The sequence below is a fragment of the Notolepis coatsorum genome (assembly GCF_963971535.1).
Source record: "Notolepis coatsorum genome assembly, chromosome: 6".
Classification (NCBI taxonomy): Eukaryota; Metazoa; Chordata; class Actinopteri; order Aulopiformes; family Paralepididae; genus Notolepis; species Notolepis coatsorum.
In genome coordinates, this window is record NC_140170.1 from 19,068,931 (window position 1) to 19,085,135 (window position 16,205).

The window sequence follows — 16,205 nt, forward strand, 5'->3', positions numbered from 1 at the left end:
AATAATAATAATAATAATAATAATAATAATAATAATAATAATAATAATAATAATAATAATAAAATAAAATACATATATCCCACAGTTGCCATGGTGACGTGACGCCAGGCTCCAGCTGACAGCTCTTTGACAGTTTGAGAACAAAGTTTGGTTTCTGTATTAATATGTTAATTAGCTATCAGATTGCGCGCAGCCCATTGGCCCGTCGTCCGAGTCATTTCCAGCCTGACGTCACAGGGCAGCTATAAAATCTGCAATGCTTTTATAAACTCATCTGCTGTGTGAATCAGTGACGCTCTGAAGACATGTCTCTCTGCGGCCACCTCTCCTCTCCGCGTAATAATAACGCAATGAGTCCGTGGAGATAGAACCCGCAGAAAGTGTTCAATGTTTCAAACACCTAGACGCGCGGCTCGTCCAGCAGACTCCTCCGGTGCTCGGTGTTAACGGGACTCCTCCGGTGCGCGGCTCGTCCTGCAGACTCGGTGTTAACGGGACTCCTCCGGTGCTCGGTGTTAACGGGACTCCTCCGGTGCGCGGCTCGTCCTGCAGACACGGTGTTAACGGGACTCCTCCGGTGCGCGGCTCGTCCTGCAGACACGGTGTTAACGGGACTCCTAACGGGACTCCTCCGGTGCGTCTCTGCACAGGAACCCACTCACTCACAGCTGGAGGTCCGACGCTGCTGCTGCTGCTGCGAAGAAGAAGAAGAAGAAGAAGAAGAAGAAGAAGAAGAAGAAGAAGAAGAAGAAGAAGAAGAAGAAGAAGAAGAAGAAGAAGAAGAAGAAGAAGAAGAAGAAGAAGAAGAAGAAGAAAAGGACCTATTGTTTCCAATTTCAAGACAAACGCAAAAAAAGAAAAAACAATCCAAACTGGCTCAAGTGTTCCCTCCCAGTCCTCCCGGTGCTCCCAGTCCTCCCGGTGGCGTCTATACTTTCGACAACAAAGGTTTGTTTCCGCGTTCGAGTTTTGCACTCTGATTGGCCAGGTCATGTGACATGTGCGCCAATCGTGGGACGGCAAGTTCTGCGCCCATTTCCGGGTCGAACAGCCTGCAAACTACCTAACGCCTAGTTTATCACTGGTTAAGCTCAGGCGACTCTTTCGAAGTTGGTTAAGGTTAGAGTTTGGAATCAGGGCAGGCGTTCTATCGCCCTGCTCTAAGACAAACTGTAACCTTAACCAACTTCTAAAGAACGCCTAATCTTAACCAGTGTAGAAACTTGCGGTCCCACGATTGGCGCACATGTCACATGACCAGAAACGGGCGTGGCCAATCAGAGACGCGGAAACAAACATTTGTTGTGGAAAGTATCGAGGCCTCCCGGTGCGCACCCCAGCTGGAGGCCCGCTGGCCGCGGCTGCAGGGTCCAGGAGAGGAGGATGGCAGCAGCAGAGCTGGCACCTTGCAGCTCCTCGCTGCCCACCAGCCCCTTGGCCATGATGGAATATGTTAATGACTTCGACCTGATGAAGTTCGAGGTGAAGAAGGAGCCCCCGGGGCCCCTGGCAGCGCGCAGCCTCAGCTCGCAGTGCAGTCGCCTGATCGCCGGGGGCTCCCTGTCCTCCACCCCGATGAGCACGCCGTGCAGCTCGGTGCCCCCGTCCCCCGGCAGCTTCTCGCCCAGCCCGGGGGGCTCCTCCGGGGGCAGCGGCGAGGAGCAGAAGGCGCACCTGGAGGACTTCTACTGGATGTCCGGCTACCAGCAGCAGCAGCAGAGCCTGACCCACCCGGAGGCGCTGCCGGGCCTCAGCCCCGAGGACGCCGTGGAGGCACTGATCGACAACCAGCTGCAGGGCTTCCACGGGGGCTTCTCGTCCCGGGGGGCCGCGCAGGGGTTCCAGGGCCCCGGGGCCGCCGGCGGGGAGGAGATGGGCAGCGCGGTGGCGGTGGTGTCCGCGGTGATCGCGGCCCAGAACGGGACGCCGCACCACCACCTGCACCACCACCACCACCCGGGACACCACCACCACCACCCGGGGGGAGGAGCCGGCGGGGCGCAGGGGGCCACCGGGGGGATGAACCACCCGCACCACATGCACCTGGACCACCGGTTCTCCGACGACCAGCTGGTGTCCATGTCGGTGCGGGAGCTGAACCGACAGCTGCGGGGGGTCAGCAAGGAGGAGGTGGTGCGGCTGAAGCAGAAGAGACGGACGCTGAAGAACCGCGGCTACGCGCAGAGCTGCCGCTACAAGCGCGTCCAGCAGCGGCACGTCCTGCAGGGCGAGAAGACGCAGCTGGTGCGCGAGGTGGAGACGCTGAAGGAGGAGGTGGTCCGGCTGGTCCGGGAGCGGGATCAGTACAAGGACAAGTACGAGAGGCTGCTGAGCAGCGGCTTCCACCGGGAGCACCACACCGGGAACACCGGGAACACCGGGAACACCGGGAACACCGGGAACACCGGGAACACCGGGAACGCCACCGGCTCCGGGAGCGACAACAACCCGTCCAGTCTGCGTCTATACTTTCCACAAGCAAGTTGTCCTTCCGCGTTGCTCTGATTGGCCACTGACCGCCCCTGCCTACGGTAGTTTTGATGAGCGTAGAAATAATAATAATGAGCAGCATATTGTGTTTATAGCAACAAAAGACAATATTAATCTGAAACAATATTCATTGTTTTTGTTTTTTCAAACAAACTAAAAAAAAAAACATATGTTATTGAATCGCCCTGCATGCTGGACATGTATGGTTTTCTATTTTTTCCTTCTTTCTTTTTTTTGTGCTTGAAGATGTTTTTTCTTTTTGTCGGATGACTCCAGCATGGCATTCATACTTCATTTGATGCAGGGCCTCTTCACTTTTTTGGGGCAGCAACAAAAAAGTTACAGGACTTTTACCCCCCCCTCATGGTGGAGGTGGATCAGCAGGGAGTCCCCTGTGCGAGGGGGCGAGCAAGGACCTGACTATTCTAACAGGAACCATCCCTCCCTCCCTATCCGGGACTAAACTGTTTGTTGCTTAAAGCGTTTTGTTTATAAAAAAGAAAAAAGAAAAACTCCAGACGTATGCATTTGACACCATTGGACTGAATTAAGTGTATAATTTGTACAAAGTTTTCTAGTCTGTACGTCGTGAAAGATAACATGTGCTTCAAGTTGATCTTAGAGGACTATTAGACGATTAGGTTAATTAAAGAGGGGGTTCCTATGTGTACAAGAGTGGTTCTTGGCATTGGGTCGGAGAGATCGGCATGGCTCCAGGTTCTACACAGTATTGTCTCCGTGCAGAACAGCACTTTCTGCAGCATGTGTCTCAAACAGAAGTGTGACAGCTATATAGCAGGCTATTGGTCCTGCCCAACACTCCATTATAACCTATTTTAAATACAAAGTATTAAAGAAGAAACGTCAGATATAGCCGGAAGTCAAAGTGAACAGCCATGCGTTTGGAACCTGTATTTCTGTACCGAATTGAAGTATTTTGGAGTGAAATGCACAAATTTTCTACCCTGTATTGATGCAGAACGTATAATTAATATTCTCTACACTTCAACTTGCCTACAGAAGCGCAAATATACCTTTGGCATTTGTTACGACGTAATCGTAACGTTTTGATTTTTTTTTGTCAAGTCAGGCAAGACTAGATTGTTTTGTCTTAAATTAACTCAATATTTGCAAAGCAATAACAATATTATAACCAATAATGTCTGGACATTGTTAAATAGACAGGGATTGACACCCTGCTTGTACAAAATGAGGGAGTACCATTCATCATTAAGTCTTTAAAATATGTTAATTAATCTTTCCTCATGCATATATATTTTGCTGTGCAAAGTTATTTCACTCACTAACCATATGTGATGTTCATATGTGCTCGTTTTTTCATTTTATACAATTAAATTATATGCAATACATGTATGTAATTGGCCTTCACTAAGTTTGTTAGTGTTTCTGTATAGTTTCTCTGTGTTTTTGTTGTGTTTGAAGTGAACCCATAAAACTAGGAGGTGTGGAGATAAAAAAAAACTCATTATTTAATCACTATTTGTTCACTGCTGCTATTTTCTTTTTTTTATAGCCATTTAATTTTTAATTAACTAAAATAATGAGATAATAGTCACCAAGTAAATGATGGTATGCCACAGGTTTTAACGAGTTATAAAATAAACCATAGTAAGTTCAACTTCAACTTCAAACATTGCAAATGATTTCAGATTCACAGTCAGTTTATTCATCTTTAGTCTCTTGACAAACTGTTGCCTTGGGGGAAAGAAAGTGTGTGATGCAGGCTTGAACATAATCAAACCACAAACATTTATGAAGAGCCTATACTTTGGCATAATATATTTTGTGCTAAAGACATAATACTGCAAACTATACATTTCAAAACCTACTGGTGTGTATAGGAAAAGTGTAAAAAAAAAAAAATGTGTTTCTTATAAAGTAGACCAGTGATTTTAAAACTTAGACCTGTACTGCACTCTTGGCTATTAAGCAAGGTATGTATTAATAGACTATAATTTAAAATATATATAATAGTATATATCCATTTCCACTGTCAACCATTATTGCAATTACAATATAGCTATAGTCACCAAATCTTGAGAAAGGGATATCTTTGTCATATGCACTTAATTTTCACTTGTATGCATCCAGAATATTCATATATTGGTTTTAACTTCTTTCTTCACTATACCCATAAGCATATTGTAACATTTTAACAGTGGTGACTAAGTGTGAGGTGTGGGGCACATGTGACGTGCGCATGTGTTGAGTGTGCGTTAGTGTGTGTGTGTGTTAGTGTGTGTGTGCATGCACGTGTGTGTGAGGCACATGTGACGTGCGCATGGATTGATTGTGTTGTGAAAGAGACTTTATGGCAGGGAGACATATAGGATCAGCTCCTCGGATGGAACACTTAGTTCACTCACATTCCTCTTCATAAACAGCCCAGGTTATATGGAAGGGATCTTGGCCAGATGATCCCTTCAAAACTATTTGTGTAAATCGCCATATGTTATATAATCGCCTTTATGAGAGAGAGTCCTTGTTGTTTTGATGATATATAATAACAGCGATAGCCTAAAGATGATTTGCTTCCGGTGTGCTTTTTGAGGAACATATAACTTTATTGATTTATTATAAGGGCTTCTTTGCGGAATCGAATATATATGTGTGTGTGTCAGGGGTGTAGCTCCAGATTCTGGGCCCCATGAAAGAATGTATTTGTAGGCCCCCAGTGAATGCGAGCGCGCGTAAGCGCGCAAGCGGAATTTCTTTTGGCCATTTTTTTATTGATGAAAACGCATAATATGGTTTTTACCTATACATTCGGATTGATTGGTTGATTGATTTTTATTGTGGAGTAAAAGACAGGGATAAAAACAAGGGACAAGGGATAAAAACATGAGAAAGTGCAAGCACTTATTTCCATCATGGTCCCTGATTTTGGACATGGACAGACATCATAAAACATAGAGCATCATAATAAAACATACTAAAACAGAGCATCATAATAAAACATACTAAAACAGAGCATCATAATAAAACATAGAGCATCATAATAAAACATAGAGCATCATAATAAAACATAGAGCATCATAATAAAACATATATCATCATAATAAAAAACAGAATAAAACATAATAGCAACCCCATATAAAAAAACACGTCCTACCCTCTCCTTCCTATGGCTATTCTATACTTCACTGGCTAGCCATTTCTTTGTGGCACGTCTAAAACGTCCCCCCTCTTCGATGTTTTTCAGGGCCACTGGAAGCTTGTTCCACTCCAGTGCTGCAGAATATAAAAATGTATTTGTGCCCATTAGGGAGTTACATTTTGGCAGAATAAAATCCGTACTACTCCTTCTAGTGGAGTATAAATGATTGTCACGGAATCGATTAAAATAGTTAGATAGATATTTCAGCAGTTCGGATCAGCAGTTCAGCACCTGCACTGTTGGTGGGTGAGCCTAGTAAAGGATGTCGCATTGCGTTCATCTTCAATGAATGGACCAATGCAATAGTCTACCAAAGCCCCCCCTCTCTCTCTATATATCACACACACACACACACACACACACACACACACACACACACACACACACACACACACACACACACACACACACACACACACACACACACACACACTTCAGAAACAAACATAGTATCAATAAGAGCATCAATAATACACCTGAGTGATGTCTAGTAAAAAAAAAAAAAAAAAAAAATGGGGCCCCCCCCAGTGCTGGGCCCTTGGAATCATCCTAAACTACCCCCCCCCAGCTACGCCCCTGGTGTGTGTGTGTTTGTAACCATCTCGTTTCGCCGGTGTTCTGAGGCAGAGAAGCTGCCCTGTACTCAGGGAATCCACGTGTGAATGCAGGCATGTCCACAAGGTGGCACTGTTGAGTTTCAGAAGGTAGGAGCGCTCCTCGAACCCTTTGTCAAAGTGATCTGAAGGCACCACTCAACACGCCACATGTTTCCGACTAAAAACATTTAATTTTATAATAATAGGCTACGTTTAAGATGCTGACGTTAATATGTCATACAATGAGGAAATATGAGCTACGGTTCATCTCGGAGACTCAGACTAAAATATTTGGCATAGAAACTATATAATAAAAGTGCTACTAAAAAGGTAGGCTGAAAATAGACATTGGTGAGGATTTAGGAGAACACAGTAAACCGGTATGTATGCGTAATGCATTTTATGGATGTGAACAAAATACGATAATTAATTAAAATAGTATTTCCTTTACAACATAATACATATAGGCTATAGAGTTATATGAGAATAAAACAATATCATATATATGTGTGTTCTATAGATTCCATGCAACCTTATCTAGTGGCAATTCATTTAAAATGCGTGTTTCATTTTTCTGAAATTCAACTGAGTTGGATTTATATATCGAAAAATTGAAAAGACACAATATATAATAATAATAATAATAATAATAATAATAATAATAATAATAATAATAATAATAATAATAATAATAATAATAATAATAATAATAATAATAATAATAATAATAATAATAATAATAATAATAATAATAATAATAATAAAATAAAATACATATATCCCACAGTTGCCATGGTGACGTGACGCCAGGCTCCAGCTGACAGCTCTTTGACAGTTTGAGAACAAAGTTTGGTTTCTGTATTAATATGTTAATTAGCTATCAGATTGCGCGCAGCCCATTGGCCCGTCGTCCGAGTCATTTCCAGCCTGACGTCACAGGGCAGCTATAAAATCTGCAATGCTTTTATAAACTCATCTGCTGTGTGAATCAGTGACGCTCTGAAGACATGTCTCTCTGCGGCCACCTCTCCTCTCCGCGTAATAATAACGCAATGAGTCCGTGGAGATAGAACCCGCAGAAAGTGTTCAATGTTTCAAACACCTAGACGCGCGGCTCGTCCTGCAGACTCGGTGTTAACGGGACTCCTCCGGTGCTCAGTGTTAACGGGACTCCTCCGGTGCGCGGCTCGTCCTGCAGACACGGTGTTAACGGGACTCCTCCGGTGCTCGGTGTTAACGGGACTCCTCCGGTGCGCGGCTCGTCCTGCAGACTCGGTGTTAACGGGACTCCTCCGGTGCTCGGTGTTAACGGGACTCCTCCGGTGCTCAGACACGGTGTTAACGGGACTCCTCCGGTGCGCGGCTCGTCCTGCAGACACGGTGTTAACGGGACTCCTCCGGTGCTCAGACACGGTGTTAACGGGACTCCTCCGGTGCGCGGCTCGTCCTGCAGACACGGTGTTAACGGGACTCCTCCGGTGCGCGGCTCGTCCTGCAGACACGGTGTTAACGGGACTCCTCCGGTGCTCAGACACGGTGTTAACGGGACTCCTCCGGTGCGCGGCTCGTCCTGCAGACACGGTGTTAACGGGACTCCTAACGGGACTCCTCCGGTGCGTCTCTGCACAGGAACCCACTCACTCACAGCTGGAGGTCCGACGCTGCTGCTGCTGCTGCGAAGAAGAAGAAGAAGAAGAAGAAGAAGAAGAAGAAGAAGAAGAAAAGGACCTATTTTTTCCAATTTCAAGACAAACGCAAAAAAGAAAAAACAATCCAAACTGGCTCAAGTGTTCCCTCCCAGTCATCCCGGTGCTCCCAGTCCTCCCGGTGGCGTCTATACTTTCGACAACAAAGGTTTGTTTCCGCGTTCGAGTTTTGCACTCTGATTGGCCAGGTCATGTGACATGTGCGCCAATCGTGGGACGGCAAGTTCTGCGCCCATTTCCGGGTCGAACAGCCTGCAAACTACCTAACGCCTAGTTTATCACTGGTTAAGCTCAGGCGACTCTTTCGAAGTTGGTTAAGGTTAGAGTTTGGAATCAGGGCAGGCGTTCTATCGCCCTGCTCTAAGACAAACTGTAACCTTAACCAACTTCTAAAGAACGCCTAATCTTAACCAGTGTAGAAACTTGCGGTCTCACGATTGGCGCACATGTCACATGACCAGAAACGGGCGTGGCCAATCAGAGACGCGGAAACAAACATTTGTTGTGGAAAGTATCGAGGCCTCCCGGTGCGCACCCCAGCTGGAGGCCCGCTGGCCGCGGCTGCAGGGTCCAGGAGAGGAGGATGGCAGCAGCAGAGCTGGCACCTTGCAGCTCCTCGCTGCCCACCAGCCCCTTGGCCATGATGGAATATGTTAATGACTTCGACCTGATGAAGTTCGAGGTGAAGAAGGAGCCCCCGGGGCCCCTGGCAGCGCGCAGCCTCAGCTCGCAGTGCAGTCGCCTGATCGCCGGGGGATCCCTGTCCTCCACCCCGATGAGCACGCCGTGCAGCTCGGTGCCCCCGTCGCCCGGCAGCTTCTCGCCCAGCCCGGGGGGCTCCTCCGGGGGCAGCGGCGAGGAGCAGAAGGCGCACCTGGAGGACTTCTACTGGATGTCCGGCTACCAGCAGCAGCAGCAGAGCCTGACCCACCCGGAGGCGCTGCCGGGCCTCAGCCCCGAGGACGCCGTGGAGGCGCTGATCAACAACCAGCTGCAGGGCTTCCACGGGGGCTTCTCGTCCCGGGGGGCCGCGCAGGGGTTCCAGGGGCCCGGGGCCGCCGGCGGGGAGGAGATGGGCAGCGCGGTGGCGGTGGTGTCCGCGGTGATCGCGGCCCAGAACGGGACGCCGCACCACCACCTGCACCACCACCACCACCCGGGACACCACCACCACCACCCGGGGGGAGGAGCCGGCGGGGCGCAGGGGGCCACCGGGGGGATGAACCACCCGCACCACATGCACCTGGACCACCGGTTCTCCGACGACCAGCTGGTGTCCATGTCGGTGCGGGAGCTGAACCGACAGCTGCGGGGGGTCAGCAAGGAGGAGGTGGTGCGGCTGAAGCAGAAGAGACGGACCCTGAAGAACCGCGGCTACGCGCAGAGCTGCCGCTACAAGCGCGTCCAGCAGCGGCACGTCCTGCAGGGCGAGAAGACGCAGCTGGTGCGCGAGTTGGAGACGCTGAAGGAGGAGGTGGTCCGGCTGGTCCGGGAGCGGGATCAGTACAAGGACAAGTACGAGAGGCTGCTGAGCAGCGGCTTCCACCGGGAGCACCACACCGGGAGCACCGGGAACACCGGCTCCAGCAGCGACAACAACCCGTCCAGTCTGCGTCTATACTTTCCACAAGCAAGTTGTCCTTCCGCGTTGCTCTGATTGGCCACTGACCGCCCCTGCCTACGGTAGTTTTGATGAGCGTAGAAATAATAATAATGCGAGAGCGAGCCTCGCACACACGCACGCTGAAATGGGTATCGTAGAACATGACATATTAGCATGACATCTGATTTATTAATGCCAATACTAAAGATTAGGGACAAACGCACGCAATGGACTTATCTCAAACCCTGCCCTGTTTTCTTGATCCTCCAATCACAGCTGTCGCTTACCTCGGACTTCCTCGGGTAAGCGACAGCTGTGATTGGAGGATCAAGAAAAGGGGCAGGGTTTGAGATAGGTCTATTGGCACAAGTGTAAATCATGGATTAGTCACTCAGTTTTAACATCGGCCCGCGTAGCTCAACTCGTTCGTCAGCCGGCTGTGGAGCCCATGGTCACAAGTTCAAATCACTCTTAGTTAAATTTTTTCAATTGAAATAACGTATTGTATTGTTTTCATCACCAGGTTTTAGAATAAAATGCATTAACAACACCCCTTAGCTGTTATAACTAAAATGTACCTCTGCTTTGGCTTGGCTGAATAGCAGTGATCGTCCATCTTAGTTAGTATAGCGATGCACGGCGGTAGCGAGTTAGGCGTTAGTTAGAGTTAGTTGATAGTTAGTGATATTGATGCACAGCGTATATTGATGCACAGGGGCTGGTAGCGAGTTAGTTGATAGAGTTAGTTGATAGTTAGTAGTATATTGATGCGCGTAGGTATTAATAAATCAGATGTCATGCTAATATGTCATGTTCTACGATACCCATTTCAGCGTGCGCATTATTATTATATACATGCTCATACCGGCGTGGGGGCAAAAAACTAGCGTCAGTGGCCAATCAGAGCAACGCGGAAGGACAACTTGCTTGTGGAAAGTATAGACGCGTCCAGTCCGGAGTTCTTCATGTGAGTCTGCTCGACATTATGCTGCAAAACAAACAAAAACATAAAGAATAAAGTGCGTTACTCACTCAACCCCCCGTCACTCCTGTTAAAACATTTTGTTTCTCCTCTCCTTTGAGGCTATTGACGCCTATAGACCAAGAACTCATTTGACGACTTTTAATTTGTATTTAATTTCATCCTTTTTCCCCCGAGAACAGCTGCTCAAGTCGTCAGTGTTTTGATCGTTTCTGATGCGTGTCGTCAGTGTGTTTCATTTTGGAGAAGCATATTCTGAACACTTTCATTATTCTTTCCCCCCGATACCACACTTTTTATTTTACGCATCGCCTTATTGTCAACTTCTTTTTATTTTTTCTCATCTATGATTTCAACTATGATTTTGGGAAAGTTGATCAAACTGTACGATGCTGTATGCTGTGCAGTTGGAGCAGGTATACCTCTTTGAAAGTTCATCAACCTTTCATCATTTTACTTTCAATCCAGAAACTTGTCAAAACAGTATGTTCTTGGTATTTGATCTCCTTTCTGTTTTCTGCTGAACCTCGAGGACTGCGAGCCGCCATGTCATCACCTCAGCTCATGCGTTTGCTTGCTATATTGTGTTTATAGCAACAAAAGACAATATTAATCTGAAACAATATTCATTGTTTTAGTTTTTTCAAACAAACAAACAAAAAAACAAAAAAAAAGACATAATTATGTTATTGAATCGCCCTGCATGCTGGACATGTATGGTTTTCTATTTTTTCCTTTCTTTTTTTTGTGCTTGAAGACGTTTTTTCTTTTTGTCGGATGACTCCAGCATGGCATTCATACTTCATTTTCACTGGGGCAGCAACAAAAAAGTGACAGGACTTTTACCCCCCCCCCCCCCCCCCACCCCCCCTTGCAATCTGTACAAGTGCATCTCAACTGGCTTGAAGCTGCAGTGATGCACTAGAATGCATTCATGGTGGAGGTGGATCAGCAGGAAGTCCCCTGTGCGAGGGGGCGAGCAAGGACCTGACTATTCTAACAGGAACCATCCCCCCCTCCCAATCCGGGACTAAACTGTTTGTTGCTTAAAGCGTTTTGTTTATTAAAAAAAATAATACTCCAGACGTATGCATTTGACACCATTGGACTGAATTAAGTGTATCATTTGTACAAAGTTTTCTAATCTGTACGTCGTGAAAGATAACATGTGCTTCAAGTTGATCTTAGAGGACTATTAGACGATTAGGTTAATTAAAGAGGAGGTTCCTATGTGTACAAGAGTGGTTCTTGGCATTGGGTCGGAGAGATCGGCATGGCTCCAGGTTCTACACAGTATTGTCTCCGTGCAGAACAGCACTTTCTGCAGCATGTGTCTCAAACAGAAGTGTGACAGCTTCAGGCTATTGGTCCTGCCCAACACTTCATTATAACCTATTTTAAATACAAAGTATTAAAGAAGAAACGTCAGATATAGCCGGAAGTCAAAGTGAACAGCCATGCGTTTGGAACCTGTATTTCTGTACCGAATTGAAGTATTTTGGAGTGAAATGCACAAAATGTCTACCCTGTATTGATGCAGAACGTATAATTAATATTCTCTACACTTCAACTTGCCTACAGAAGCGCAGATATACCTTTGGCATTTGTTACGACGTAATCGTAACGTTTTGATTTTTTTTTTGTCAAGTCAGGCAAGACTAGATTGTTTTGTCTTAAATTAACTCAATATTTGCAAAGCAATAACAATATTATAACCAATAATGTCTGGACATTGTTAAATAGACAGGGATTGACACCCTGCTTGTACAAAATGAGGGAGTACCATTCATCATTAAGTCTTTAGAATATGTTAATTAATCTTTCCTCATGCATATATATTTTGCTGTGCAAAATTATTTCACTCACTAACCATATGTGATGTTCATATGTGCTCGTTTTTTCATTTCATACAATTAAATGATATGCAATAAATGTATGTAATTGGCCTTCACTAAGTTTGTTAGTGTTTCTGTATAGTTTCTCTGTGTTTTTGTTGTGTTTGAAGTGAACCCATAAAACTAGGAGGTGTTGAGATAAAAAAAACTCATTATTTAATCACTATTTGTTCACTGCTGCTATTTTCTTTTTTTTATAGCCATTTCATTTTTAATTAACTAAAATAATGAGATAATAGTCACCAAGTAAATGATGGTATGCCACAGGTTTTAACGAGTTATAAAATAAACCATAGTAAGTTCAACTTCAACTTCAAACATTGCAAATGATTTCAGATTCACAGTCAGTTTATTCATCTTTAGTCTTTTGACAAACTGTTGCCTTGGGGGAAAGAAAGTGTGTGATGCAGGCTTGAACATAATCAAACCACAAACATTTATGAAGAGCCTATACTTTGGCATAATATATTTTGTGCTAAAGACATAATACTGCAAACTATACATTTCAACACCTACTGGTGTGTATAGGAAAAGTGTAAAAAAAAAATGTGTTTCTTATAAAGTAGACCAGTGATTTTAAAACTTAGACCTGTACTGCACTCTCGGCTATTAGCAAGTTATGTATTAATAGACTATAAATTAAAATATATATAATAGTATATATCCATTTCCACTGTCAACCATTATTGCAATTACAATATAGCTATAGTCACCAAATCTTGAGAAAGGGATATCTTTGTCATATGCACTTAATTTTCACTTGTATGCATCCAGAATATTCATATATTGGTTTTAACTTCTTTCTTCACTATACCCATAAGCATATTGTAACATTTTAACAGTGGTGACTAAGTGTGAGGTGTGGGGCACATGTGACGTGCGCATGTGTTGAGTGTGCGTTAGTGTGTGTGTTAGTGTGTGTGTGCATGCACGTGTGTGTGAGGCACGTGTGACGTGTACATGGATTGATTGTGTGAAAGATATATCTGTGATCGTATACTGTGTGTGGGTCATGTGTGTGTGTGTCTGTGTGTGTGTGTGTCTGTGTGTGTGTGTCTGTGTGTCTGTGTGTGTGAGTGAGTGAGAAGATGTTAGTGTTTGTCAACTCATGTGTCTATATGCATCGTGTATATGTATATGCACCTTCTTTTTTATATTTAGTTAAAAGAGGGCCTATTTACTATGCATAGAACAGTTATGTCTCTCTGTATATGTGTGTGTGTGTGCCTGAGTATGTGTGTGTGTGTGCCTGAGTATGTGTATGCACGTCTGTGTCTTTGTCTGAGATCGTATACATGCCCGCTATCATTTGCATCTGTGCAGTGTGTGTGTGTGTGTGTGTGTGTGTGTGTGTGTGTGCGTGCGTGCGTGCGTGTGTGTGTGTGTGTGTGAGTATGTGTGTGTGTGTGCCTGAGTATGTGTATGCACGTCTGTGTCTTTGTCTGAGATCGTATACATGCCCGCTATCATTTGCATCTGTGCAGTGTGTGTGTGTGTGTGTGTGTGTGTGTGTGTGTGTGTGTGTGTGTGTGTGTGTGCGTGTGTGGGTGTGTGTGTGTGAGTGTGTGTAGGTGTGTGTGTGTGTGTGTGTGTGTGTGTGTGTGTGTGTGTGTGTGTGTGTGTGTGTGTGTGTGTGTGTGTGTGTGTGTGTGTGTGTGTGTGTGTGTGTGTGTGTGTGTGTGTGTGTGTGAGTGAGTTAACCTCACCGTTGACCCTGCTGTACTCTCTGGCTCTCAGGCTCCTGCCTGGCTGGAACAGACCCTGCTGTACTCTCTGGCTCTCAGGCTCCTGCCTGGCTGGAACAGACCCTGCTGTACTCTCTGGCTCTCAGGCTCCTGCCTGGCTGGAACAGACCCTGCTCTCTGGCTCTCAGGCTCCTGCCTGGCTGGAACAGACCCTGCTGTACTCTCTGGCTCTCAGGCTCCTGCCTGGCTGGAACAGACCCTGCTCTCTGGCTCTCAGGCTCCTGCCTGGCTGGAACAGACCCTGCTGTACTCTCTGGCTCTCAGGCTCCTGCCTGGCTGGAACAGACCCTGCTGTACTCTCTGGCTCTCAGGCTCCTGCCTGGCTGGAACAGACCCTGCTCTCTGGCTCTCAGGCTCCTGCCTGGCTGGAACAGACCCTGCTGTACTCTCTGGCTCTCAGGCTCCTGCCTGGCTGGAACAGACCCTGCTGTACTCTCTGGCTCTCAGGCTCCTGCCTGGCTGGAACAGACCCTGCTGTACTCTCTGGCTCTCAGGCTCCTGCCTGGCTGGAACAGACCCTGCTCTCTGGCTCTCAGGCTCCTGCCTGGCTGGAACAGACCCTGCTGTACTCTCTGGCTCTCAGGCTCCTGCCTGGCTGGAACAGACCCTGCTGTACTCTCTGGCTCTCAGGCTCCTGCCTGGCTGGAACAGACCCTGCTGTACTCTCTGGCTCTCTGGCTCCTGCCTGGCTGGAACAGACCCTGCTCTGGGAGCACGGAGGGCGCGTGACGTGAGGCGCGTGGGGGGTGTTGTGGAGGTGTCAGTGTGAGTGAGTCAGCCCTATACAGTGCACGGTCAGAGCTGCCACTATTATGTGCTGCTGGATCCAGGCCTCAATAATAATAGTCCCTCTTCTTTATTTTTATTTTACAAATACATGAACATATAGTTGCCCTGTGGTTCCTACAGTTGGACCGTGAATAGGCAGAGGCGTGTTTGTTTCCAGTGCTGTCGCACAGCGGAGGCGAAATCCAAGCCTGTCATTCAACTGTTATATATTTAGAGCGAGCCTTTTTTAAATGTCTTCATATTTTTTTTACTAACTATTAAACAACCGTGGGTTGTTGTTAATTAAAGATCATGTACATGGATATTGTCCTGTAATTTATGGAACAATTAATTAGTTATATAATGGCTGACGAGACTTTGGTTCAGTGTTCCAGAATTATTTGTTAACTGGAAACAGGAAGACGAGGGCGTTAGTTATATACGACTTGACGAGGCGTTGAACTGTGTGAGGATATTCGGTCTTGTTTCCGTGCGTGCGTGTGCGTGGGTGGGGGGGGGGGGGGGGGCTGTGTGTGTATGCGAAAGAAAGAGAGAGAGAGAGAGAGAGAGAGAGAGAGAGCGAGTGAGAGCAGCAAGATATACCAACAGATTACCTCTACAGAAATGAACCATACGTGTTCAATGTATGTCATTAATTCAGTATAAGTAACCAGCGGTTCTCAATTCAAATGGCTTTATTGGCATGACGTAACTTGTTCTTTCGGCATTATGAAAGGTATACAGTGCAGGATTACACCAGACGAGCCTAAATAAAACCCCCCCTCTAGTAAAATGTACAGTAAGCAGCGTACAGTACACCATCTGCCAGTGATGATTTGCTGTCCGGTTACTTAGAGAAGCAGCCTCAGTCCTACAGTTGTATCTGCTGCTCTATTTGGTGTGATCTCCTCCGAGGGGCGTGTGGCTGATCTACTGAGAGGGGGGGGGGGGGGGGGGGGGGGGGGGGGGGGGGGGGGAGGGGGGGGGGGAGAGAGAGAGAGAGATGGGGGGGGGGGAGAGAGAGAGGGGGGGAGAGAGAGAGAGGGGGAAGGAGAGAGAGAGGGAGAGAGAGAGAGAGGGGGGGGGGAGAGAGAGGGAGGGGAGAGAGAGGGGGGGAGAGAGAGAGAGAGAGAGAGAGAGAGAGAGAGAGGAGGGGGGGGGGAGAGGAGAGAGAGAGAGGAGAGAGAGAGAGGGGGGGGGAGAGAGAGAGGGAGAGAGAGAGAGGGGGGGGGGGGGAGAGAG

At 46.7% G+C, this 16,205-nt stretch overlaps 2 protein-coding genes across 2 annotated transcripts; both read left to right on the forward strand.

Annotated features, from left to right (window-relative positions):
* Positions 1-1,383: 1,383 nt before the first annotated feature.
* Positions 1,384-8,374, forward strand: LOC311229401 (transcription factor Maf-like; the record flags this gene model as incomplete). Its single annotated transcript, XM_084315485.1, has 3 exons — positions 1,384-2,478; positions 7,371-7,877; positions 8,366-8,374. The coding sequence occupies 3 exons, from the start codon at positions 1,384-1,386 to the stop codon at positions 8,372-8,374; spliced, it is 1,611 nt and encodes a 536-aa protein (XP_084171611.1).
* Positions 8,375-8,571: 197 nt separating this feature from the next.
* LOC311229402 (transcription factor Maf-like) lies at positions 8,572-14,964 on the forward strand (the record flags this gene model as incomplete). The annotated part of the gene is made up of 2 exons (XM_084315486.1): positions 8,572-9,600; positions 14,188-14,964. Exons 1-2 carry the CDS (start codon positions 8,611-8,613, stop codon positions 14,962-14,964), a joined length of 1,767 nt encoding a protein of 588 aa, XP_084171612.1. The 5' UTR covers positions 8,572-8,610.
* Between the last annotated feature and the right edge of the window lie 1,241 nt (positions 14,965-16,205).